The sequence below is a fragment of the Crotalus tigris genome, unplaced genomic scaffold (genome assembly GCF_016545835.1).
Source record: "Crotalus tigris isolate CLP2741 ecotype Arizona unplaced genomic scaffold, ASM1654583v1 scf7180000024362.2655971311:6658466, whole genome shotgun sequence".
In the NCBI taxonomy this organism is placed as follows: domain Eukaryota; kingdom Metazoa; phylum Chordata; class Lepidosauria; order Squamata; family Viperidae; genus Crotalus; species Crotalus tigris.
The window spans coordinates 2,603,433-2,631,307 of record NW_024100530.1 but is presented as its reverse complement, the minus strand read 5'-3'; the positions used below and the strand labels follow the sequence as shown (position 1 = coordinate 2,631,307).

General features: G+C 42.3%; 1 protein-coding gene across 1 annotated transcript in view; it reads right to left on the bottom strand.

Moving 5' to 3' along the window:
- Positions 1-861: 861 nt before the first annotated feature.
- CARMIL2 (capping protein regulator and myosin 1 linker 2) overlaps positions 862-27,875 on the bottom strand; it is a 57,025-nt gene continuing 30,011 nt past the window's right edge. Inside the window, exons 26-39 of the mRNA XM_039327489.1 lie at positions 27,243-27,356; positions 25,795-25,940; positions 24,975-25,062; positions 22,827-22,887; positions 21,336-21,604; positions 13,239-13,342; positions 10,899-11,304; positions 9,822-9,941; positions 8,420-8,456; positions 7,065-7,136; positions 5,678-6,028; positions 4,312-4,419; positions 1,878-1,982; positions 862-1,535 (exon numbers count right to left, since the gene is read on the bottom strand). Coding sequence (XP_039183423.1) covers positions 1,366-1,535; positions 1,878-1,982; positions 4,312-4,419; positions 5,678-6,028; positions 7,065-7,136; positions 8,420-8,456; positions 9,822-9,941; positions 10,899-11,304; positions 13,239-13,342; positions 21,336-21,604; positions 22,827-22,887; positions 24,975-25,062; positions 25,795-25,940; positions 27,243-27,356 — 2,151 coding nt within the window. The 3' untranslated portion in view covers positions 862-1,365. The remainder of the gene's footprint in view (positions 1,536-1,877; positions 1,983-4,311; positions 4,420-5,677; positions 6,029-7,064; positions 7,137-8,419; positions 8,457-9,821; positions 9,942-10,898; positions 11,305-13,238; positions 13,343-21,335; positions 21,605-22,826; positions 22,888-24,974; positions 25,063-25,794; positions 25,941-27,242; positions 27,357-27,875) is intronic.

Below are 27,875 nucleotides of genomic sequence, written 5' to 3'. Positions count from 1 at the left end.
GATGTTCGTAAAACAATACCTTCAGATTATGGAGTCCTGAACTTTCCATGTTGGCAGAAAAACTCTCAGCTGAAAGATGTAGAACCCTTCTAGTCCTCTGGAGAATATAACAGATTAGCCAAGCGCCACATATTTTTTCTTCCAGTGTCTGAAAAAAAAGGCTAGTGGTGAAAGTACCGAATACTTTACGAAACAGCTGCATTTTTTTTTTCAGAGTATGTAACTATATTTAACACAGTGTTTAGTTGCAGGCTATCAGTGTGGAGAAATATGTACTTACCCTCTTGTCTATGTGCTAGTGCTTTGGATGTAAGGAGCTGTAAGGAGTGAAGCGATTCATATTGTAAAAACTAACGATTATCTAGAGCCTCCTTAAAAACCAATGGATTAGGGTGTTAAGGTGTTTTCTTTTAAGGAGAAGGCTGGAAACCCTGATTAGTGAGGCAAGGCTACTGGATAAGCATCTTACAAAGAGTTTAAACAGAAACAGCAAGCTTGGTGGGATGCTCTCACCTCCATTTCTCCCATCTTCTCTTTGCTGAATCCTGTAGCAATGTTAATGAAGCTGAGAGAAGAGGCCGGATACCAGAAGAGATGAGATGGGAGCAACTGCAATTTCAAACGTTTAATTGTGGAAAGGAGAAACTGCAACCTTCTTTGGGTTACCTGGCTCAAAGCTGCTACATTGTTCCTCCTACCTTGCTCTCGCCAAGCCTCTCATTGGTGCCAGCAGATATTTGTTCTAGCGTGACAGTTTTGTTCCTAGTTTGCAAAAGGATGTGGACGTAAGGAAATAAGATCTTCAGATCAAATATGGTATAGGGTGGTAGTGGAGTAAGTTTGTTACGAGACACATGTACCTGGTTTAACTGAGTGCTTGCTTTTAATTCTCCTATAAACCACAAAGCTAGCCTAGTCTCAAACTTCCAAAACATACAATGCAAGGCAAGCAAGTTTAGTGAATGTAAAATAACCCCCATCCCGCCTGCTGGTGGTTCTCAGTCTCTGGCACTATTAACATTTGTCACATCTGTACCAACTGTACAAATTCTGCTGGAAAAGACCGGTTTCCTGCAGACTTGAGATTTTGGCTTTTCTCACACAAACCATTAGAATACTGGGCACTTTGATGAGCGTGTACAAGGATGAAAGATGAAACGGGGCGATCCAGAAAGACGTGCAGGAGATTAGATGCCACTATCCATCGCTGGAAATCCCAGTTCTTCCAGCCAAGGAGCTATGGGAAGGCCGGTCACTTGCTCATCCTTGTACCAAAGAACTTGCACCCTCACAGCTGGCTGTTGCTTCAAACCATAAGCCTTCACTCTGTTCTCCTTCAATGGAGCAGTCATCATGCAGTATCATTCAATGCTCGTGTATCGGAGACTTGGAGGGAGGCAGAGCAGTTCTTTGGTCTAATGCTGTATTTTGTGCGTTCTGCAGAGTTTGTTCTGTAGCCTGGGGCAACTCTTCTCCTGTGTCTGCTCTTGGTTTTGAGTTGGAGGCAACCACATTCTGTTCTTGTGGGGGAGGGCCTAGAAAAAAGTCCCCACAAATCGTCAACACGGCTGAATTGATGGACAACAGCCCAACTACCAGAAGCAAGGGGGACCTTAAGGAATCAGAATTGAGAGAACTTCTAGTTCCTCGTGGAAAAGATGCTTAATGCTCTTCAAACATCATAGGCACTAAATGGAGGTTGCTGAGCATCATACGTTCTATGTGATTCTACACCTAAGCTTTGATCAACAATGGTCAAAGTAGTCCTGTCCTAAAATTTGGCATGAACATGGGAGATGTTTGCAATTCAGAAGATGAGTTTATATCTAGGAAGAGTAAAGTTGGGGTACTTCTCTCTCTCTCTTTCTCTCTCTTACCTAGAGAATCCGAGGGTGCAGATGGTCCACTCTCCAACAACAACTTGGGCTTAGTCTTCCATTTCAGAATAGGGGAGCGTTGCAAACAAAGAGGGATTTTTGCATCTGTAAGGAATTTAGGCCATATTAACTAGATCTAGAAATGACATCTTGCAATCCAGAACAAAAAGTACAATCGGCAATTCTGCAGTGTGTAATTCAGTGTGTAGGGCAGAGAGTCAAATAAACCATGCTTTAGCGGACTTCTTGAGGGCAAGACGCCTTATTTTTATCTTCTGGGAAATGGGCTCTTGTTTTGAGTCTATAGCTGCAATTTCAGATCAGACTCTGAATCTTTCAGGATACAATTATTATTACCCCTCCGTAGTAGAATTTTGCTGTTGCTTCTTCATGTTCTGATAATGGAATTGATACATTTTTTGTTCTTTTCTAGGCCTGTTTTTGAATGAGAATGGGCCCGCACTGCAAAGCTTATGACTTTGTTTCCAGCAATTTATCATGTTCTTGTTAAATGGGTAAATCAGCTCCTTTAGTAGCATGATATAAAAGTGAAATGTTACATCTTCACCTGCTCTTTAAGGACACCATGATTAACTTAACAACTACAGTAGTGGTCAAAATTGTGGAAACCTTTTGGGAAAAGTGTACAGTAGAAATACCACCTTTGGTTAAGTTTCCACCCAATTTTCTTCTAACTTCTTTATAACAGTAGCCTTGTTCACTTAATAATACTATTTTACATCGCTTTCTGGGCGACCAGTCAACTCTTTGCACCATTACTTTAATTTTATTATGTGTTACAAGCTCACTAAATGAAAGAGCACAAAAAAACCCCAACCAACTTGATAGCGATCACATAACACACTGACAAATGTCCTCCTCTCAGCTTTAACACATGACATCGATAACTGAATCCTACTGTGATCTGATTGGCTCATTGACAAAACAAGATGACACCCGATTGGCTCTCTAAACACTCATGCTCATTGGCTACAATCAGATGAAGGAAAGCTACCTGATATCAACCTAAGAAAGGTGTGCTTCCTTTTTCTGGTTATTTGGCTACAACTTTTCATAGAACACAGTACAGATAATTGAACAAACTATGTTGCATTGTATTCTTGATTAAATTATCTTTCCATTGATACATAATTTTATGCTACTACTCCAAAAACAAAGTGGTGTTATTAGCCATCAAACCTCAAAAATACACTTTTCCCAAAAGGTTTCCACAATTTTGGCCACTACTGTACAGTGCTTTGCTCAACAACCATGGCAAAACCCATAAAATTGGGCGTGACTCACTTAAGAACTGCCTTGCTTAGCAATGGAGATTCTGCTATCTACTGTGGTCCTTCCTAAGTCAAGGACTACCTGCATTTCAGATCCCTATCATTGTCTGCTCAATTATCAACAGGTAACTGTACTTTCTCTTCCCCTGTGCGCTTTAACCTTTCTCCATCCCTCACCCTAAAACGCAGGAAGGATGTACGTGAAAATTAATTGCTGTGCCAATTTACATTCTACAATACAATAACCAATAATAAGGAGGGCAAATTGAAGGAAGCCTATTGGGTATGTCTAGTTTAATGAAGAGAAGGACGAGGGGGGACATGATAGCAGCGTTCCAATATCTCAGAGGCTGCCCCAAAGAAGAGAGGGTTAAGCTAATCTCCAAAGTGCATGAAGGCAGGACAAGGAGCAATGGGTGGAAACTCACCAAAGAGAGAAGCAACCTAGAACTAAGGAGAAACTGCCTGACAGTTAGAACAATTAACCAGTGGAACAACCTGCCTCCAGAAGCGGTGAATGCTCCGACACTGGAGGTTTTTAAGAAGAGATAGTTTTATAGTTTTTCCTGCGTTATGGGTTGGACTAGATGACCTCCAAGATCCCTTCCAACTATTATTATTATTATTATTATTATTATTATTATTATTATTATTATTATTATTATTATTGATCATCGCACAGTCAGCCAGATGTTCAGACTGGATTTGGCATTTTGTCTACCTATCGAGTCCTTACCCAGGACCTGGGAGAGGCAGATGTGGACGTTTGATGGTATTATTATTATTATTGTTATTGTTGTTGTTATTGTTATTAGCCCAATAGAAGCCTTTCCTTTAACAGATGCTGCACTGTTGCTTTGCACTATTATTTTTTATCTCTGATTAAACATCACAAATTTCCCCCCCCCTCCCCTTCACATGATTTCAAGGAAGCATTTGCTGTAGTTTCAGGCAATATAGAAATGTTCTCCTTAAACATTAACACAATCTGAATTAACTCATAGAAACAAGGACACGCAAAGGGAAATTCTCTCCCAGGTTTTTGGAATCGGCATTTTTGCTTTCGCCCGTCTGCTTTTTGGAAGCCTTTCCATGACACAGCTGTTCTTCCTTGGAAAAAGAAGTCCCCGGTCTCTACTTACGGTGAAGCTCTGCCGTGCAGGCCTGGTCCCTGAGCTGTTCCTCGTGAACAGACATGGCCCGTCGGTTGGCCACCGGCTTTAGGCGAGGTTTGGATTTGAACTGATTGTCTGAAAAGCGGAAGCGAATAAAATCATACCATGTTCGGACAAGCATCGATCCATTGCAGGTAAATAATTAGGGTGGCTACATTTGCAAAAAAAAAAAAAAGGTAACAATAAATTGGGGCCCAGAGGAAGTCCTTGACTTATGACCACAATCTAGAGCACAACGGCAAGGCGACTAAATGAGTCACACCCGATTGTACGTAGAGTCCTCAACTTACAATCACAGCTGAGCCCAACAATTCCATTGAGAAGCAAGACAATTGTTAAGTGAGATTTGCCCCCATTTTACGGCCTTTCTTGCCACGGTGCTTAAGTAAATCTCTGCAGTTGTTAAGTTACTAACCGTGTGATCACATGACCCTGGGACTCTGGAACGGTCATAAATACAGGCCCATTGCCCAGCAGCCAAATTTTAATCACATGCCCAGGACGATGTTGCAACAATCACATGTGCCAAGACCAGTTGCAAGGGCCTTTGTAACTTCAAACGGTCGCTGAATGAATGGTTGTAAGTTGAGGAATACAGGTACTACTCGTGACTTGTCACTATTGGAGGGTTTTTGCAGGAAACTAGAAATACACGCCAATTTCCAGAAATATCTCTCTCTCTCTATTTATCTATCTCTATCTCTGTCTCTATTTATCTCTATCTATCTCTATCTCTATCTATCTATCTATCTATCTATCTATCTATCTATCTATCTATCTATCTATCTATCTATCTATCTCTATTTTTATCTATATCTATATATCTCTATATCTTTTTCTATCTCTATCTCTATCTTATCTATATCTATATCTTTATCTCTATCTCTATATCTCTATATCTATCTTTATCTGTCTCTGTCTGTCTGTCTGTCTGTCTGTCTGTCTGTCTGTCTGTCTCTCTCTCTCTCTCTCTCTCTCTATATATATATATATATATATATATATATATATATATATAATCTATCTATCTATCTATCTATCTATCTATCTATCTATCTATCTATCTATCTATCTATCTATCTATCTATCTATCTATCTATGTCACGTGACCGCAGGCTGCTGCAGCAAATAGCTATAAATGCATGCTGGTTGCCCAACATCCAAAATGCAGTCCTGTGACCATGGTTTGGGGAAGTAGATTCTGGAACTTCAAACCTAGGTTGTAAATATCTTTGGGGGGGGCATGTCATAGGTTTGGTCAGTAAACAAGCAGTGGTAAGTTGAGGACTGCCTCTATGCTTCCCTGAAAATCGCCAGCCTCCATTTCACCTACCTCCAGCAATCGTGTTTAAGTGAGCGAAGGAATTCTGCAGTTCCACAGAGGCCCGTCCTTCACCAGCGTTGCTGATCCTCCTGAGGGGAAGGGGAGCAGCCGTGCTTCTCCCAGTCCTGGGCAAACTGCTGCTCCAGCTCTCTCTCCCTTTTTGCTCCCGGGGGCCGGCTGGGTCCTGGCTGGCAAAACCTCTTCTTGGCAAAGGGCTGAGTTCTGAACACTTGCCCTTAAACTCGGCGTTCAGTTGCTTCCCAAGAACCTTCCACGAAAGCCTGCCCTCAAGGGATCCGCCACTTGGCTCCACACCAGCTCGGCCAACGGCATCCGCAGATCCTGTGCGTACGGAAGGATCTGCAATAAAATGGCATGTGTTCTCAAGCTCATAAAAAAGAATGAATCAACATTCCCACTTCTCGCATAGGCATCTGCTTGAGTTGCCCTACCAGAATAATAGAATAACAGTTGGCAGGAACCTTGGAGGTCTTCTAGTCCAACCCCCTGCTCAAGCAGGAAACCTATACCATCTCAGACAAATGGTAGTCCAATTTCTTCTTAAAAGCCTTCAGTATTGGAGCACCCACAACTTCTGGAGGCAAATTGTTCCACTGATTAATTGTTCTAACTGTCAGGAAATTCCTCCTTAGTTCTAGTTGCTTCTCTCCTTGATTAATCTCTCTCCCTTGCTTCTTGCCCTGCCTTCAGGTGCTTTGGAGAATAGGTTGACTCCCTCTTCTTTGGGGCAGCCCCCGAGATATTGGAAGACTGCTATCATGTCATCTCTCGTCCTTCTCTTCATTAAACTAGACATACCCAATTCCTGCAATTCGTATGTTTTAGCCTCCAATTCCCTAATACTCTTTGTTGCTCCAGAGTTTCAACATCTCTTTTATATTGTGGTGACCAAGATGAACCAAGATACTCGGATGGTTCTCCATCCGTTGATGCTGTATTCATGATGTGTTTCAGCTTTTACTCATCTCTGAAACTCCAACCAAAATAGGCAAAGGAACCAGTTGGGGATACTTGCAACACATATGGTTATTTATCTCCCCGTTAAACCACCATATCCATCAAGCCCCAAGCATAACACTTAAAAATTATACTACTCTTCCTCATCCACTAGCCAACCCTTGATTTCTGGGTTTTGCACATATGTCTCAGCTCAAATGTCAAATGCCAGTCGTTAGGGGGAGTGGAGTAGGTTTGGTGGGAACAAATCTAATTAAATTGCTTCATTAAAATTAGCATTTACATTGACAAGTCCGCCTAAATGCTCACATCTACTTTGGGAGTGTGAGGTTGCAGGGAAGGGTTCATTAGCAAGCAACTGAAGCCATAGGCTCTGCAAAGAAGAGAGACTGAGAGGGTCTGCCTCTCCCTAGCTCACCTGTGGATATGGAGTGTGTCCGTGATTTCAAAGCGCACGAGGGAGACTCAGCAGAACAATCTACGATATCCCCTAAAAAAAAAATAAAAACCAAACAGTCATGTTCAGGGAGTGGGACGAATCAGACAGGAGAGAAGAAAGTCTTCGGCCATCTATCTGAAGGCCAATCAAACTATTAGTTGTCTACACGATGCTGTCCACGAAAAAGGATTTTGAAGTTAGCCTGCTTAGCACGTGGACCATTTGAGAATGCAAGTGAGGATTCCGAGGACAGAAAACTAGCACGACTAACCCTAGTTAGTCTGCATGTGAAGGTATGTTTGGATGTGGCAGGGCTCCTTGGTTAAAAATAAAGCCGGTTTGGCCCTGACCAGGTATGAATTTTTTAAGAAGCTCTTTTACTTGAATTCTACAACAGTGGGGAAAATGCTGGGAATGAATGAGATAAAAAATAAATACCATCGTATGGGTCTCATTCACAGTGTGGAGCAGCACCCAGATTCCAGCTGATCCCTTTAAGATCCCTTGGTTAAGTTCCTACAAACTCATTACATTGTCTTTCCCACACAACCCACAAACCATCTGCAACCCAGCACCGCTTAAGATTTGGATTCATGCTACATGCCTCACACAGGTAGTCCTTCACTTACAACAGGTCATTTAGTGACTGTTCAAAGTTACAACGGCACTGAAAAAGAGGGACTGTTTTTCATAGTTACCACCTTTGCAGCATCCCCATGATCACGAGATCAAAATGCAGATGCTTGGCAACGGGTTCATACTTATGACCGCTGCTGTGTCTCAATGTCACGGGATCCACTTTTGCGACCTTTTGACAAGCAAAGTCAATGAGGAAGCTAGATTCACTTAACAGCCTTGTTGCTAACTTACCGACTGCAGTAATTCACTTAACCACTGAGATAAGACAGGTCATAAAATGGGACAAAGCTCACTTAACAAACGTCTCGCTTAGCAACAGAAACTTTGGGCTCAGTTGTGGTCGTAAATCAAGGACTACCTGTTCTAAAATCTGGCCTGGGATTTCACATGGCTTTTAACGGGTTTATCCAATACTGAGAGTCCTTGATTTACAACTGTTTGTTTAATGACTGTTCAAAGTTACCACGGCCCTTGAAAAAGAGGACTTGTGTCCATTGCAGCTTAAAAACCTAAAGAAATTTGAAAGGAAGGCTGGAATTTTCACAAAGGGATCTCTTGTCATTGTGGTTGCTGTTCCAACACAGGAAGAAATTATTAAGGACCCTTTGGTTATTTATCAGCTGTTGAAGCTTCCCATAAAAGCTTGAATGATAGGTAGTGAACAGAGGGGAAAAGAGGATCCAATTGTTACTCACCATCAGAACCAGCCTTTTTGATTTCCCCATCTTTGCTCTGTAAAAGAATGCAAAATCATACAAGCTCACAGGGAGGATATTTTCTAGAAAAGTTTTACTTGTAAAGTAGACTACATTCATAAGGTGACCAACCATCCTCCTTTAGGGAGGACAGTCCTCCTTTTGTAAGTTCTGTCCTCCCTTGAAAAATGTCCTCCTACATGTCCTCCTTTTCGATATTTGAAGACTAATTTGCAGGGCTTTTTTTTCCCCCTCATAGAATGCATAGAACAGCATTCCGGCACCTTTTTTGGATGTTTTTTTTTCAACTTTTGCATGAGCTGTGCTACTCCCACTATTGGCTTTCGAAAGCCAATAGGAATTGCTGCTGAGCACGCCAAAACACCCGGCTGGCAAACTTTGCACATGCAAGTTGTCTGTATTATTGTTGCAATGAATAAAATGTTTCTTTTATTTACAATATTTTTTTTCTTCAATTTATTTGTGTCCTCCTTTTCATTGTAAAAAGGTTGGTCACCTTAACATTCAAAACAGAGGAAATGAACTCCCATAACTGGGCCTGAGGTGAAGAAGATCTCAGCTAAAGAAAGGCAAAAATAATATTTTTAATCAGACCATGTCGAATAGATATAAGTGTGGCACTTAACCAGTTTCTTTATAGATATATTTACTATTTTTTTTCTATTATTACATTCAGTGCCCGTTAGTGATGGATTCCAACCATTTCCTGGAATCAGACAGATCCACGCGCCTCACAGTCCACTTTTTTTTGCCAAAGAAACTATTTTCCTCATCTTGGCATCTTCTAGCGTAACTCAAGAGTTCTGCGTATTGCAACTGCAGCATAGCGGAGGGCACTGGGCTGGGCAGGCTGATCTAGAATAATTCTGTTAACTAATATGCACGAACAAACTCCTGAGGCCCTCAGCTCAGGAAGGTGAAACATAAGTCAGCCAAGAGGCTACAACAGAAGGTTATTTTGGAACATTTTCTTCCGTAACAACCCGTAGGAAGGCATTTGTTCTAAAAGGTACCATTGCCTGGCAAATGGAAAATTTTCAGAACTGGTACTGCATCCTCCCTGTGGCTGGTGGGTTTTACTTCCTGAAAAAGGGATAGTAGAGTACAGAGAGCTAGGTTGGTGTAGTGCAGGAGTAGGCAACCTTGGCTCTTTTATGACTCGTGGACTTCAACTCCCAGAATTCCTGAGCCGGCATAGCTCAGCATGGAAATCTCTCCATTTCTCCTCAGCATAGCTGGCTCAGGAATTCTGGAAGTTCACGAGTCATAAAAGAGCCAAGGTTGCCTATCCCTGGTGTAGTCGTTAAGGCACCAAGCTACAGACTGGGAGACTGGGAGTTCTAGTCTTGTTTAGGCAAATTTCCCATATTCTGTGGCCTACCTGTTTCTTTTTGCCTTCAGAAGACAACACCTTGGTGACCCCAATCCGATGTAGCATGACATGGACACGCTGTTCGAAGGAACTGGGCAACTCACCATCGCTCCTCTCAAAGGATCGTTTCTGTAGGACAAAAGACTGAAAAGTTAACACCCTCCACACAATCAATATTACTTCAGTTCACATATCAGAATCCCAGAAGGCCTCTGGGATTCTGGTACGAACACAAACAAGCCAAAATGGGGAGGTCTTGGTGCTTTTTGAGCTTGGCTGTTTTCTTGCAGACGGTTCATTACCTAAATTAGGCGACATCATCAGCGTTAGTGCTAGTTTGGGTAAGAAAACATCTGCAAGAAAACAACCCAACCTAGACAGAACGAAGGAACCCACATTTCAACCCTGAGCTACAAATATTCTCCTTTTTAAAGCCACAGTAGACTAGGTGCCTTCTTTCACAAACCGTCATTGTTGCCATCCTGACAACATTCAGCTCTGTCCACTTTTGTTTCCGGTTTGGAGACATCAAGAAATGTCATTCTTCCGTTTCTACAGTAAGCATTGTTCAGTAAACCTGGAGCTGTTACTACCATACCTGCTGTTTCCTAGAACGTGACCAGGCAGAGAAGACAATTCCCCTACAATTTCTCTACAGCTCCTCCGTCAAATAGACAATGCTCATCTCAGTACAATTGCCTAAATATTGTTGCATGTCCACATGGTCTCCTTCACACACAGCCAGAAGATCAACACCCTCAAAGGACTCCCAGTGACTCCCAAGTAGCCACCACAGAAAACTGTAGGCCCTGCAAAGTCCAGAGGGGTTGGTTGGTGAATCTACCAACTTATCATTCACAAGTTCCCTCTGCCAACCATTTACCACTTTCCATTTTGAGAGAAAATGGATCCTTCATGTGATAAGCAGAGATGATAATTCCAGGGCATCTCCTGAAGGTTCAACCCTGTCCCCCCCTTCCTCTGTTGAATAAGAGGCTTCCTTCAAATGCCATGAGTTCTCCACCTTGAGTTCCATGGTGGAAGGAAAGAGCAACAAATAACTGCAGAGCTACCAATGAGACTTACTTTCTCATGCCTCACACCAAGTCCTTCGGTCTCTTCTCCTGACAGGAGTATCAAGGACTGAGACTTCCCTTCTCTGGAGTACTTTGGCCTGGCCCTTCGTGCACTATCCGGTGTCTGGCTTTGTTCCAGGTAGCTTCTGTTCTCCCCAGCCAGCCCCCCTTCCTCAGATTTGCTTAGAGTTTTGGCTGAGTCACTGGCTTTGCTGGGGGTCCTTAAAATGTCACTGAGCATCAGCTTCCTGCCCCTTGCTGGTGAGGGGCTACCCTCAGGGTCTTTCTCAGACTTGGCACCCCGACTTGACTTTGGCTTCTTGAAGGCAAAGAAGTGTCCAATTTTCTTTTTTAAGGTCCGGGAACCAGAAGATGGCGATGCGACTGCTGTTGGTGAGGTTTCCAACGAAGACGGACTGTGGGAAGGAAAGGAAGCATGGAATTATTTATAATATTATTTGGGGAGGGGGTGGGGGTGGGGAGATGGATCGAGAGATTAAATAGGTAGGTCAACTTTGCCAAAAACACATCCATAAGATTGTGTGTGTATTATTTGGAAGAAGAATTGGCACTAATATGAGGAACCTGCTTCTGACAGGGATTAGAACATAGAATCACAGGGTGAGAAGAACCTTGTACATCTTCTAATCCAGGGGTCTTCAAACCTGGCCCTTTTATGACTTGTGGACTTCAACTCCCAGAATTCCTCAGCCAGGCACGCCTGGCTGAGGAATTCTGGGAGTTGAAGTCCACAAGTCACAAAAGGGCCACGTTTGAAGACCCCTGTTCTAAATCCAACCCCTTGCTCAAGCAGGAGACCCTACATCTCTATTCACCAAGGCCTGGAGGGAAATGGATTAAGGAGGCTGGCTTTGCGCATATAGCCCCAAAACACAGACATTTACTACTTATACAGGAGAAGCCAGGCAAATTGCTCCGCTTGTTTCATCATATGGCTTGACACTGTCAATATTCATTGGGGAAATAAGTTTTTGAAGTCCATTTTACAACTGACTGCATGCTTTATCATCAGCATTATATGCCAATGAGCATCGTTTTTACCCGATCAATCGGCCTCTTTTCAATTCTCATCATTATTCATTTGAAATGCTTTCATTATAATGTTCGACTGGCTCCTTGAGGCTCCAAGCTCTTCTAAACGTGGAAACCAAAGAGAGTCAAGCTTATAGAGATAGTCCTCAACTTACAATGAGTAGTTTAGCCACTATTCAAAGTTATGATAGACCTCCCCAAGGCTATGTATGATCCCAATTGGAAGTTATGGTACCCAGGGCTGCTCTCCAGTCATGTGATTCCATGTCCTGCATTTATAGAGTCCCATGGTTGCATCGCTGTAATTTACGAGGGTTTTTTTTTTGCCAGAAATTGGCATTTAATTCTGGTTTTTGGCAAAAAAACACTCACTGTGGACAATTGGTTCACTTAATGACTGCCACAAAAAGGTAAAAAAAAAAACTGGGCATAGTCACGTGGTGACCCATTTAACAACTGGCATGACTTACAACTGTAATACCGCTCAATTATGCTCATAAGTCAATACCTGTAATGAAAATTAAAAGTAGGCAGATTAACCTGTTAAGAACAACATCCCATGAGTTATAGTGCTGACGATGAAGCATTTAATAAACTGTCAAGTGCACAACACCAGTTCCACACATGAAGGTTCAATTAAATGTTTTGTTGCTAAATGCCTATGGATAGGAATCTTCTCAACTAACAGTCAGCACCTGCTTAGAATTAGACAAGGGTTAAGGGCATTCAAGGAGAGTTGGACATAACTCATTTATGGCTACATAGGGATTCTAGGCTGATCTCCCTTTTCACTCCACCCCTAGTTTCTGCCATCCCTTCTCCTACATCAAGGACTTCAACAATAACAACGTTTACTATGAGGTTACAGTAACAGAACCTTGCGGTCTGAATGTGCTTCCCCCCCTCCACCTCTTTGTTACAAGGTTAAAATAGATATGGAGAAGTACGTAACCTAGTCCAGATATGGGAAGCTACGGAGGGTAACATCTGAGGGTAACATCTGTCAAATTATATACAGTATCTGTCTCTTTCAGATCTTGGCAACTTTAATATTTGTGGACTAAATCTCAGCCAGCATGGCTGGCTGGGGAATTCTGGGAGTTGAAGTCCACATGTCTTAAAGTTGTCAAGATTGGACACCCTAATCTAAATATTGGTTTGGTTGAATCTCTTCCTCCTGTTTCTCAAAGTTACCCCTTCTTCCCATTACGCATCCCTTGTTCCGTGGAAAGTCCCTGTCTTTGCCTACCACCCAGTTAACATTTCTTGAAAATGCCTCAATGGAGTCTTTACTTACAGTAAATATTCGTGAATCACCTTCTTGGTGAAGAATTCATCTAAGCCTTCATCCAACCTGGCAATGCTTCTGTCTTCGGTATTCTCACGCACAGGCGGCTGCACCTAAAATAAGAATCGCCATTATGTTTCCTCACTCCAGGGCTCTTGGGATATTTTAGGGAGGCAACATGAGAGATACAAGGAATAGCACTTTCCATCATACCAATCTGCACGTCTCCTGAATGCCAAAAGGACATAGAAGGTCAGAATGGGTGAAGGACAACAGAAGAAAATAATGCTAAAATTTAAATCTTACGTGAGCATTTGACCAAGAAGAGCAGGTAAGTGCTGAATGAAACATGGATGCCATTTGTTTGGTTCCCATCACAACTAAATAACATTTCTTTTGCATTAGTCATACGGTATTACAAATATTAAACAATCTGCTGAATTCTTTTAAAAAAAAATGTGCTAGTCAAGTCAACTTTGTAGACTTGTTTATATAAACAGCACACAGCCCCAGGAACTAGTAATAGCACTAGCAATCGCACTCAGACTTATATACTGCTTCACAGTGCTTTACAACCCTCTCTAAGCGGTTTACAGAGTTGGCATATTGTCCTCCAACAATCTGGGTCCTCATTTTACTGACCTCGGAAGGATGGAAGGCTGAGTCAACCTTGAGCTGGTGAGAATCGAACTCTTGGCAGTAAGCAGAATTAGTCTGCAATACTGCATTCTAACCACTGCGCCACCAGAGCTCTTAAACACAAAGGTCTCTGTTCGGTGGAATTTTAGCGTGACTATATTATATGGCACAAATCCAAGCCACGCTAAAAAACCTATTAAAATCAATAAATTAATTCTGACAACTCGCTGCCTTGATTTCAGTAATAACTCAGCATCATTTGGGGCACCAGCTACAACCACAAAGGACACAGAGCTGCATGATTAAAATAGACACAATCTCCATATCAACACAACCTAGTCCAGTTATGAGAAGGTCTTCATAACTTTGGCCTCGTTTTGCCCAACACGGGTAGTCCTTACAGCCACAACTGAGACCAGAATTTACCCTTTATTGTCAAGTAAGGTGGTAATTGAGTTGCACCGAATTTTATGACCTTTTCTTGCCGTGCTGTTAAGCAAAACATGTTGTCATTAAGTGAATCTGTCTTCCCCCGTTGACTTTGCTGGTCGTAAGCAAAGATGGGAAGGTCGCAAAGGGCAATCACATGATCTGAGGACCCTGCAACTGCCGGTTGCTGGTTGCCAGGCGCTCGAGGTTTGATCACATGACCCTGGGGCTGCTGCATAAGTGGTCGTAAGAGAGAAGACCAGTCTTAAAACCAGCTTTTTTTCATGCTGTCATAACTTCAAAAGGTTGCTAAACGAGTAGCCATTATTTGAGGGCTAACTGTACATGAAAATGCAGGACTTCAGTGATTTTAGCAATTCTGTTCTCCGTCAATTGAAGCAGGACAGCAAAAGAGGCAATATAATTACAAAACCACAGAAAAGGCACCAAGTTGTAGAGTAAACCATTTAAAATAATACGAGGCATTCACTGAAATCAGAGAATTGCAAAGGGTTTCCCCAAGAAAATCTTGAGTTAATCCTATAAATCTTGTTGTATTTAATCCATTAAGTAGTAGAGGTCGCTAGGATTAGCATCCCAAAACTGCATCTTCTTTTGCATATGAATATACCTACTTTTTAATTCTTTGGTTACTGTACTGCAATTTACTTTAATAAGTAAGACATCCAGACTACATCTTTAACACCCATTACAGAGGAAGAGAAGATGATTTATTACCAGCCTTGACAGATATTAGGTCATGGAAATGTCTAACAGTGTTTCTCAACCTTGGCAAGTTTAAGATGTGTGGACTTCAAGTCCTAGAATTCCTCAGCCAACATTGCTGGCTGGGGAATTCTGGGAGTTGAGGTCCACAAATTCTAAAGTCACCAAGGTTGAGAAACACTGGCTCTAAAACATCATAATCAGCTAGTATCCCTATGTGTCCGGGAATGGACTGCTTCTTTACGAAATGGGCGCATCGTCTAAGCCAGGGGTGGGCAACCTTGGCTCTTTTATGACTCGCGGACTTCAACTCCCAGAATTCCTGAGCCGGCATGGCTCAGCTTGGAAACCTCTCCCTTTCCCCTCAGCGTGGCTGGCTGAGGAATTCTGGGAGTTGAAGTCCGCGAGTCATAAAAGAGCCACGGTTGCCTACCCCTGGCTTAGACGATGTGCCCATTGCGTAAAGAAACGGTCCATTCCTGGACACACAGGGATACTAGCATTGTAGGAGGTAGAGGGAACAAATACAATTTAATTACAGGACTGACCAAGGGAGAAAGAAGAGATAGATAAAACCATTCCGGGGAAAAATATATAAATAAAGTACAGGTAGTCCTCAACTTACGACAGTTCATTTAGTGACCGTTCAAAGTTACAACAGCACTGAAAACACACACACGGATTTCAGATGACTGTTCTACACACTTGCAACTATGCCAACATCCCCTTGGTCACATGGTCAACTTGGCAACAGGTTAACATTTATGACGATTGCCGTGTCCCGGGAGTCACGTGATCTCCTTTTGTGACCTTATGACAAGCAAAGTCCATGGGGGGAAGCCAGATTCACTTAACAACTGAGTTACTAATTGATCAACCGCAGTGATTCACTTAACAACTGTGGCAAGAAAGGTGCTAAAATGGGGAAAAACTAACAAATGTTTCAGTTAGCAATGTAAATTTGGGGCTCAGTTGTAGTCGTAAATCGAGGATTACCTATATTAAAAAAATAATAAATGTAGATAGGTATGAAAGATTTTGTTATTGGACTATTGACTACCCTATCACCACGCTGCTCCTTAAATACTTGGCTGTAAAATTGAAAAATTAATAAAACTTCTTATAAAAAATAATAATAAATGTATTAAAAAGAGAATAAAAAACAAACACAAAAGGCAGAGTTGATGTACCCCTCGGTCTTTTTCTACTGTTTTCTATGTGCACTGACAGAACCATGAATTTATAAATGTATACAGTACAAGGGTTCTACTTCTGTGTTAAAACCAGCACTAAAACACACTCTCTCTCTGTCTCTCTCTCTCTCACACACACACACATTTCAAATCATGCTCTATCATTGTTTCCTTCCATGGATATCTGCAGAGGATGTTCTGAGCTTTATAACTTCTCTGGCAACCCAGATTGTCTCTAATTAAAAAAAAAAAAAAGAATCAACACACAGGGGAAGGTTGGCTATTTTCCCAACTTTAATGCCAATTTGAGCCTCCCTGAAATTACACCACAGACTGTCGTCCACCCTTGTGAATCAAAGGAGTATCTACACACAATCTCATCATCTGACTGCAAAAAAAACGAGGGAGGCTGTCGTATTTCCCCCCCCCCCCAAGAGCTTTATAACTGCAACTTTTAGGGCTGGCAATTTTAATTCTGCATATGTTTTGCGGCATCAGTAGATGTAAGGCAGCAGTGGAGAGTTTTAACAAGTTCGACACCTCAGTGGAATTGGAGCTCTTGTGAACGAGGAGGGTAGTGATGGTTGGGCCCTCCTTCCCCTGAACTTACAGGTCTCAGGGGAAACTTAAGGGCTTCACAACATCACCTCTCCTTCTGGATCATTCTAAAAATGCAACTCTGTGCTTGGGTCAGGCGTGGGGCCATCAGTCAAGGTGGACCAGGAGCACCACATAACCTTGAACTGACATTGGCTGCCCTGATTTCACAATGATGGTTTCTGTGCAGAGATCCGCGATTCAGTTCCAATGAGAGAGACTAGAGAAAAGGAAAAGATATACTTAACTGAGCCCCTCAACAGCTCCTGCCCAGTAGTAGAAAATGGTAGGCTAGATTAATTCAAGTCTGCCTCAGTATAAGGCAGATCCCCATGCTTATAAGTTGCTTATAGCAAGTTAGCTGATACTATTTAGATCTCAGGCTAATTTATTTATAGTAGTAGTAAAGTTGGAAGGGACCTTGGAGGTCATCTAGTCCAACCCCCTGCTCAGGCAGGAAACCCTACACTATTTCGGACAAATGGCTGTCCAGTCTCTTCTTAAAAACTTCCAGTGTTGGAGCATTTACTGCTTCTGGAGGCAGGCTGTTCCACTGGTTAATTGTTCTCACCGTCAGGAAGTTTCTCCTTAGTTCTAGGTTGCTTCTCTCCTTGATTAGTTTCCACCCGTTGCTTCTTGTCCTGCCTTCAGGTGCTTTGGAAAATAGCTTGATTCCCTCTTCTTTATGGCAGCCCCTGAGATATTGGAATACTGCTATCATGTCCCCCCTTGTCCTTCTCTTCGTTAAACTAGACATACCCAATTCTAGCAACCGTTCCTTATATGTTTTAGCCTCCAGTCCCCTAATCATCTTTGTTGCTTTTCTCTGTACTCTTTCTAGAGTCTCAACATCTTTTTTACATCGTGGTGACCAAAACTGGATGCAGTATTCCAAGTGTGGCCTTACCAAGGCATTGAAGAGTGGTATTAATACTTCACGTGATTTTGATTCTATCCAGGACACAGGAACAAATCTGGATAATTTGTGCATTTGCATGGAACTTAGTTCCCTTAGTAAAGTAGGATGAGATACACCAATTTTTTTTCCCTCTGCCTCAACTCCTATTAATTATTAGACATGACTCAGCCCTCCCTTTCCTTTATTCCACTGTTTTTCTGATGTAGAAGCTCTTTCAAGTTATGAGATCAGCGGTGCTCACTACACAATAAGTCAGGTTTGCAAATGGCAGCCTCCTCCACTTTTAGCATAGATAATTTGCACAAACAAGTTCTATTAATGGATCAGGCTCACTAATGTTGATTCAGGGAACATATAGGGAGTTACAGGGTCCCATTTATTGTAGACCTCTTCTTCTACATGAAATAGTTTCTTTCCTCTTTTGATAATCCTAGACACCATACTTGCACCTCCTCTTAGTAGATATTTATGAGTATATGTGCAAGGAGGAATCATCTGGTCCAACCAAAAATGGATAACCATTGTTGCCTTTGGGAATATCATTTACCAGTTTATTTCAACTGAAATCTGGAACTACTCAATATTTGCTTTGGCTAATACGGCTAATAGATGACAATCAGTCTATCAGGCATAATATAATTTGACAAAGAAACCATCACCCAAAGAGGGACTATCAATAAGCTGCCTTCCATTAAGTTGGATTCAAAGTGTCAACAGAGCTGATATGAGTTCTCAAGGCTTTGATCAATATTCAAATTCTTAAAACTAACAAGAATGGAATTAGAACTTGCTACATGAGAAGGACTCACTCAAAAATGAGTTATAACTCCTCCCTATAAAACGCTGACTACAAGAATGCAACCCATACTTAAACAACTGTGTTCCTAAGAAACTACTTGTAAATTCCACACAGTATGTTAAAAAAGATAAGCAACAATACACCAGACAGGTTCAGATTATACTATTAAACATTGTTTTGAACATGTGGAAATGCTATAAAACAATGCTCTATTAACAACTGTGAAGATCAACCCCAATACTCATCTATTCCTGTATTGGCTCATAGTGAACTTGAACTGAAAGCAACTTTTGCTGGCCGCAAGCTTTCAGAGTCTGTAGCATGGTGCAGAATAATTTGGCAAGTATATGCATGTATTCTACATTTGAATACATATACATCTATCCAATGCCAACCATAGACAGGAAATACGTTAAACCGGCATATTGCATTCTGGTTAATGGACGTGGGATTCTAATGGGTGAATCTTGGGGTTCTAGCGAAAAGCTAAGTAGATCCTGAAAGCTGCCCATCCCTTTGCTTAACAGTAACCATGTAGAAATAATACAATAAGTGCATTTTGTACACATATGCAGTCCAAACACAAGTCAATTCTTCAAAAGTCAGTAGTTGCTTATACTGGAATTTGTCAACAATTGGGATGAAACTCTTAAGACATGACTAGACATGACATATACACAGCAGATCCAAGACACTTTACTAGCATCCCTTGCATGCTTGCTTAGAAGTAATTAAGGTCAACCAATCTCAAGCAGATGACCTAATACAGGTCTAGACAACTCTTTTATTTTTTTGAAGAAGGGATTCTTTTTTTAAAATCAGTCTTTTAATGGCATAGGAGACATGGTCATGTTAGGGACACCAACTAAAAAGATGTTATTGCAGTTGTCTGTATTTTAATGGTCATTGTTTTTAAATTTGGAGTAGTGTATGTTGGGGAGGCAGTTAAATTGTTAAGTTAAACAACATGCTATAGTAAGTCTAGTGGAGGTCTATTTTGCTTCCTAGCATATTAGAAAGAGCTCAGAAATTCTGCTATAAATCTGGGTAAGGTGATTTGGTAAGAGTGGGTGGGTAGGATTGCAAATATCGTGTTATTAATTCATTAACTGGATTTGTCCACTCAGTCAAAAGCCCACTGACATAAACTCTAACATGAAAAATGCAAATCAGATCCATAAGGAAGGTAAAAGACAAAAATAATAACACTCATCCTCAGTATTATTGCTTATGTTTTGAAGGCATCCATTGGGGTTTTTAAAGAGCTTTATGGAGCCCCAAATGCTAATTTCTTATCTTTTAGGGCGCAGTAGGTTGTTGAATATTTCAGCACATCTGCATCTTATTGGAGTAAAAAAAAAAAAAAAGTGTTACTCTGAAAAGTGCTAAAAAAACTGGAGCACTGGAAGAAAATTAGCTGAGGATTTGTAATACACCCTTTTCTGCTCACTCCTGCATTGCTTCTGGGATAGATCTTAGAAGAGATCCTGAAATATTGATGGCAGGGGAGAGGTATCCATAGCAGAGAAAAATAAACCATGTATTTTGTTGTCTTCCGTCTTCATTTCCCACTGTCAGTTTTTTTTTTATGGATGTCCCTTTGAATCCAGGATGATCCGCAGACCCTACGCTCCAAAGTTCAACTTATAGTCTACAGATTTCTAGTGGTAATCAATAATTATACTCTAATTGGATAATTAATAAGTTCTTTCCTTCTCTCCCCCCTCCCCCTCCAGCACTGGTCATTTGCAACTGGACTGAGAATAAGAGGCGGGATCAAAAAAGATCTGGAGCCTTGCCTTCAAGGCCACAGTCTTTTGCAATAATAATAAAAAAGAGGCTTTATGTTTTCCTGGGTACCAAGTCCCACCTTATTAAAACTGGAGACATTCTATTTCTGGAGATATAAATCTGAGTATATATGACATGTGCCATTTCTCTCACACCCTATCTAAATATTGGATTTTCCTCCCCGGATCTCAGTTCTACAGCTTGTCTGCACCAAGAACTTATTTCCCCACCGTAAACCAGGGCTTAATGATCATTCCATCAACGGTCCATTTCTGACAAAAGGACACCCAGCTAGGGACGCTGATCTCATCTTCCTTCACCTGAGAAACCGAATCAAGTCAACGGCCCCAAACGTTCAAACAGGAAAGACCTGACCTTCCACAGATCCACAGATCAAGCAATTGGTTTAGGAGATATAAATAATAGAAGCCAGTTTTTAATAATAACAATAATAATGCAGAATGCAATCATATAGCAATCCTACGATAAGGTGGGAGTAGCTTTCCAGGAAGACACAAGAAATGAGACTCCTAGAGCTTCATTCTTCCATAAATGGGAGCGTGATAGTCATCAACATATGACAAGGAAGCGGGCACATGCATGTAAATGGGCTGGGATCCTTCCCCCCTCCCTCCCAAGCCTGCAGTTGTTGCAGATCAGGAATCACCGCCACGAATTCCCATAACTAGTAAATAAACACAGGCAGCCAAGATGCCAGCCATCCTGCCTCCCTAAAGCAGCATTGACTCAGATATTTTACTAGCTTGTCCTCTGCGCAGCGATGACCATTGGCCCAGCTGACAAGGCGCATAATCAAACAGCTGCTGCTTCAGTTCCTTCTCCTTTTCCAGGGTGGCTGCTGCAATAAACACCTGGCCGATGATCTGCTCACCTCACCCCCACGCAGAGCACAAGCACCACCCCAAACGTAAATAAAAATATAGCCCTCTTCCCCCCCCCCCACCCCAGCACACCACCACCACCACCACCACTCCGGGTAGGAAAGCTCTTACATTCGTCTTGCTGGGAGGCTGCCTGTTCCTGCGGTTTGGCCTGGGCCTGTCTCGGGTGTAATGCTCCAATTTCTCCCCCGCAGTCGGCAGGTCCATAAGGGATGCTGCGGATGCAGGCTCTGTGCGAGGCAGCAGCCCACTCCCAGGCTGAGCATCCTTTGTGGAAGCAGGGCGTGACTTCGCGGAGGCACGGCTGAGTGACAGCTCAGACTGGGGACTTCCAATCTCGTTATCTCTGGCTCCTACCTTCAGCGCCAGTTCTGACAAACCTAGAAGAGAGAAGAGGAAGGGCAGGCAGGCAGGCAGGCAGGCAGGGAGGGAGGGAGGGGGAGGAAAAAGGAGATGAAGGGGGGCGGGAGGTTGGTGGAGAGTTGCCAGGCAGACAGCAGACTGCCCCTCTGCCACACAGCAACATCTCTTGTCACCTGAAGGCTTGTTCCAGTCCAGGCAACTAAACTGACAAGGCGTGCTTAGCCACCAGGCTCTGGGGGGAAGGGAATGGATGGGAGAAGCTTGACTTGCCCCAGTAAGGAGGAAGAAGCAAGTCCAGAGATAAACTGGTGTCTCTGATGTCCATGTTTTCTCTCTCTCCATCTCTCTGGGATTCTTATCTGTCAGAGGTTGCCAAGATCCCTCTTTGGAAAAACTATAAACTAGCGAAAGGGGTTGGGATCCTGTAAAGGCAGGATTGAGCCCTGAGGAAGGGACCAGCCTGAATTCTCCGCTTAATGCAGAGTCAGAGTTGAGAAGTAGACTTCCATGGAGGCAAAGCGATACTGAAGTCTATCTTCAGAGGGGTCCAGAAATTAAACTACTTTTTGAATAAAAGTAAATATACGTGTCCCAGGATAATGTTGCAGGATCCGATCTGGATCAGTCACCGGGACCAAAGGTTTGTATTTCCAAGCTTTCGGGATCATGCTGGAACCCATCATCAGGCAATTTCTCTGTCTGCAGAATGTGTACCTAAACCACTTTGAATATAGATCCTAAACCACTTTGCCCCAAAGCCAGAGGGAAAAAAATGATTGTGCTTAAGTCCCACTGAAGTCAAAAGAATCAATCTGGGAGGGTTCATTTAGATCCCATGAATTTAAATGAGCAGGATTAATTTTCTTTGGCTTTCAGGGTATATGGGTTTGGTCCCATTGGCTTGCTTCAGGCTTGCTGAAATAACTCCCTAACAAATAGAACAATATTTTGATGGCTGGTGGTCGGAATTTCTTATGAATGACCCAGAACTAGAGATGCCAGGACAACCATATAGAGTTGGTGGGGATTATGTTGTTCCCAGGATATTCTTCATAGTTTCTTGTTTGCGGGAAACTTTTGCATGCTTTTTTTTTTTAAAGCATCCTTTTCATTAAAGATGTGTCGAGTACAGAATGTGCCATTCAGTTCTGGCAATGCTGGCATGGAAAATAATGGGCAGAGCTGAATGCGATGTCAAGGTCTAGATTGCCCGCTCCACTCAAACAGAACAAGTCTTACCATTTAAACTAGGTGTTGGCAGAAGACTTGTAGAGCAAGTGTGCCTCCATTGGGCAGCTGCCTGTGGATAGAAGAAACAGTATCTTTAAAAACTCCACCATAGATGCAAGCTATGTACAGAACCAAGGCATGAGAAAAGCCAATGCTGAAAGGAATAAATGAAAATACATTTTTAAGAGAGGGAAGTGTCTGGTTAACGTGAAGGGAGTAAGGAAGTTGTTTGCATGCAAAAATGCCTGGCTGAATTCGTCAAGGCTTAGAAGTGAAGTAGGATTCCTCTTGGTTACCAGGAGTTCCTACAGAGAGGAAATGCTAGGGAGAGGCTAGCATGCGAAGTACCTGCTGTCAGCTGCCACCACATGCTTGCTATGCTACCATGTGGTGACAATCTGCCATTAACTCTACCGAGGTTGGATGGGAGGGGAGATGCTTGGGGGGGGGGAAAGAAAGTAACTGCTGTATCTTCCAGAGATGCTGCTTCAAGGTCACCTGGCTAGGAAAAGAAGGCAGCTGCATACCAACCTACACTTGAAGTGGCCATTCGGAAAACATCTTGCTTAAATTTGATTGGTCATGGGGGCAGGTCAGTAAGGGGAGGTATTTGAGGGAGGGGAAAATTGAACTTAGGGATCTGGGTGTGCGATTCTCAGTTCTGCCTATGCTTGACACTTGACTTCTAATAAAATTATTTCTTTTCCAACAAAGGGAACTGTTTTTACTTAGAGGTTTAAGTAGTGATGGGTTTGACAGGTGCCTCCAAGTCATTTTCAATTCTTAGCGACTAGGTGGCAACGTTGCCTCCTTCTGGGATCGGTTTTGGCTTTTCAGCCAACAGCCCTTGGATCTCCAAGGAGTCCACCACCCAAGTAATGATGAGGGGCTGTCATGCTTAAATTTTAAGATCAACAAAGGTCAACTTGAATGCTGCCACCCGCTGAGATTTTCCAGCAGTTGTTTTATTCAAGTTCGCAGCATCCCAAATATTGACCAGGCTGGCTGTGGCTGGTAGAAATTATATTTCAGCAAAAGTCTGAATCACTTGGAAGAATTCAGCTGGGGCTGAAGTGAGCCATTGTTCAAAGCAGTGGTTAGAATACTCCATCAAGTCAGATTTTATATCTGTTGTTTTTCAATGACACGGCACATCATTTTATTTTGGACTGGCTGACATCACTTCTGCTTTGTCAGTTTCTCTTTTGCGCTGTGCCAAACATTTCTTCTTATTCATAGAAAAGCATCTGCTTCCACTTTTTTTTTTAATTCAGAAGAAATTCTGACTATACCTCAATGGAAAATATGAGGGGCTCTTCCCATTGGCCTTTTTCAGATTAGGAACAACTGACAAAGTCTTAGAAATCAAAGCAAACCAAACCAATTCACAACCTAGGCCAATTATGGCAACAAAAAAAGGATAAAAGATATTATTGAAAGAAATGATAACCCATCCCAAGAATGTGGTATAAAACCGAATTCTCTTTTGCAGGAACTGAATTTAAGAGTGCATAAATTACTTCTTCTTGGCATAATATTGCCTGAAGACTTATATTGTAAGCTGCCTTGATCACATAGGGTGGAAATCTGGGGTTATAGTATACAAAAGAAATACAGTACAATCTTACAGTTTGCTCAGAGCAAAATTTTGTTCTCCCTAGTTTAGTGTGGGGATCGAACCTGCTGACAGGGTGCAAAGGTGAAAGGAAACAGTACTACAGGTAGTCCTCGACTTACAACAGTTCACTTAGTGACCAAAGCTAGAAAGGCACAAAAAAGTGACTTATGGCTACTTTTTTAAGCACCTATGACCATTTCAGCATCCCCACGATCACTGATCAAAATTCGGATGCTTGGCAACCGGCTCACTTTTATGATGGTCGCCGTGTCCCGGGGTCATGTGGTCTCCTTTTGCGACAAACAAAGTCAACGGGGAAGCCAGATTCACTTAACAACCGTGTTACTAACTCAACAACTGCAGTGAATCACAAGCATTTGTGTCAAGAAAAGTGGTAAAATGGGACAAAACTCCCTTAACCCATGTCTCACTTAGCAACAGAAATTTTGGGCTCAATTATGGTCGTACGTCGAGGACTGCCTTTACACAAAACTCCTATGGGACCATTAATGTCTTGGCAGGTTGGCCAACCTACTCACCAGCCTGTCCTGAATGGTGGTTAACTCTTCCAAAGTCTTCTCAGTGATAATATTGGTCATGGCCTCAGTAATTGATAGCTGGATCTTCCTATCAAGCAGAAGAAGACTTGGTGGGCCAGGAAGAATGAAATACTGGAGGCTAAAACATATGAAGAACGGTTGCAGGAACTGGGCATGGCTAGTCTAGTGAAGAGAAGGGCCAGGGGAGGCAGGACAGCAGTCTTTCAATATTTGAGGGGCTGTCACAGTGAGGAGGGGGTCAACCTATTTTCCAAAGCACCGGAAGGCTAGACAAGAAGCAATGGATGGAAACCGATCAAGGAGAGATTCAACCTAGAAATAAGGAGAAATCTTCTGACAGTGAGAACAATCAACCAATGGAACAGTTTGCCATCCGATGTTGTGGGAGCTTCATCATTGGAAGCTTTCAAGAAGAGACTGGACTGCCATCTGTCAGAAATGATGTAGGATCTCCTGCTTGGCTGGGTGGGGTGGGGGGTTTGAACTAGATGACCTACCAGGTCCCTTCCAACTCTGTTATTCTAATGCTGTTATATGGAAGCTGAGTAGGCCAAGAGAGATGATCGCTTAAGGCTCCTTGAGCAAGTATCCATAAAGTTGTGGGGTGGAAAGAGAAAGTAAGGACCTCTTGCTCCTTCCACCCAATCATTTTGGGCCACCAGGCATACTGAAATCTGAAGGAGAAAACAGCTTACAGGCAAAACCTGCAAGGGTGTGTATATCAATATGCATATATGTAAGTGCACATGCAGCTACTTTTCACCCTTCTGATAAAGCTCGAAGGCGGTGGATTACTTACATGACCTTGTCATACACCTCAGTCATCAACTGGTCCAGGACGTTTGTCTCTGATGCGTTGCAGAATAGCTGCTCCAAGAAACCTGTTTTCTGCAAGATTTGGGGGTGCAAACTCTGCGTAACGTCCAACTGGGATTGCACAACAGCCTATAAGGAAAGCTCAGTGAGTATCACTTCTGGGAATTGAGGTAAACTGATTCCCTCTTTCCTCACTAGTAACATCCAGCATCTTCCTAGCCTCCTCTGGTCATTGTGGAAAGCCAATCCTCATTAGTAATATTTTGGCACAAGGATAATTAGAAGACACTGTAAGTAGTTGTCAGTGGAGCAAGTAGCTGAGATGATCCTGTACTTTGTGTGTATCCTACATTTATAGGTCTAATTGATACAAAGTATCAATTGCAAGTATGGCTGTGAAAGTTGGACCATAAGAAAGGCTGAGTGCCAAAGAATTGAGACCTTTGAACTCTGGTGCTGGAGAAGATTCCTGCGAGTCCCCTGGACTGCAAGGCGATCAAACCTGTCAGTCCTAGAGGAGATCAACCCTGACTGCTCTTTAGAAGGCCCGATCCTGAAGTTGAAACTCAAGTCCTTTGGCCACCTAATGAGAAGGAAGGACTCACTGGAGAAGGGCCTAATGCTGGGAAAGATGGAGGGCAATAGAAGAAGGGAACAACATTTTTCTCATGTTTCTGCAAATAATAACCACATCAGTATAAAGCTTCTTTTTGTTGATCATCTTGATTGCCTCATCATAAATCCTGTTTACATTCTTATTTAAATTCTGCGCTTTCCATGATAGTGACAGTGTATAAAAAAATTACTTTATATTAAGCTTCCTTGATGCTGAATTTCATTACCCAAACTAGGTAACATCATCAGTGCTAGTAGTTTGGGTAATGAAATGTCTGCAAGAAAACAACAAAGCTCAGAGAGCACCAAGGACCCCTCATTTCAGCCTCGAGTTACAAACTTTTCCTTTAACTTCAGCTTCTCATAATCAGAAAGAGGGAGAAGTCTGTGAATTCTCAAAGATATTGCCACAGTACAGTAATCCTTCTCCCCTGGGAACTTTTCAAATGGACTGAGTGGACAGTTTTGGTATTTCCATTTCCACGTAACCAGATGGCACCAGAATAGCAAAAGCTAAACGACATGTTCTTGGACATATTGTTCTATCATATGGAGTAGATATGTTCATTTTTTTAAAAAAAGCAATTAAAGCAAGGTTACCAGGACATTAAGTTCTAGGCCAACACCAAATGCTAGCTTTTGCAGTACAAATGTTAGATGAAGAACACAGAAGGAAGTTGTCTTCTTCTAAATCAGAAAGTCTCCCCATCTAGTTCCCCGTAGGCTCTCTGTGGCTACAGGAGGTTCCCAAAAGATCAAAGCAGGAAAAGATGTTTGCCACCAACAGCTCAGTGCAACACCAAAGCCCAGCTTTACCTGGATCTCCTTGCTGTAGGTCTGAGAAACGTCCTCAATTAGTTTTTCCAGTTTGTGCTGAAGCTTGCCGTTCCAGTAGGAAGCTGTTCCCGCTTCATACAAAATGGGCAAAATCTGTTCGGAAAGAGATCTGCATAGTGTTCACAAGCAACCAGCATGGTCTTTGCGACTAGCAATGAAAGGAGGTGGACTTCAACAACATCTGAAGGATGACAGCAAGGGTGAGGAACTTTCAGCTCTCCAGATCACAGTTACAACTCCTAACAGGCCGATGGGCAGGAATTCTAGGAGTTGTTGTCCATCGGTAAGTTTGGAGGAACACATTTATTGGACCAAATGTTCTTCTTACTTGTTTTTTAAAAAACCCATTGGAATTAAACAAGCAGACAGCACACAAAGCCAACAATTTAAGACTGGAACACCTACCTGAAGGAAAGTTATTTATGATATCACAAGATTCCAGCATAATCTTAACTCTTCTGCTACACGTTGTCACCCATGAGTGGGATGAGAAAGTGAGATTAGGTGCGTTATGAGAGTATTGCACAAATGATATGAATTACATAACTGGTGTGTCATTTATATGAGAATGTCACGCCATGAGCGGCATCCTTGAGGCTGGCACAGGGGCAA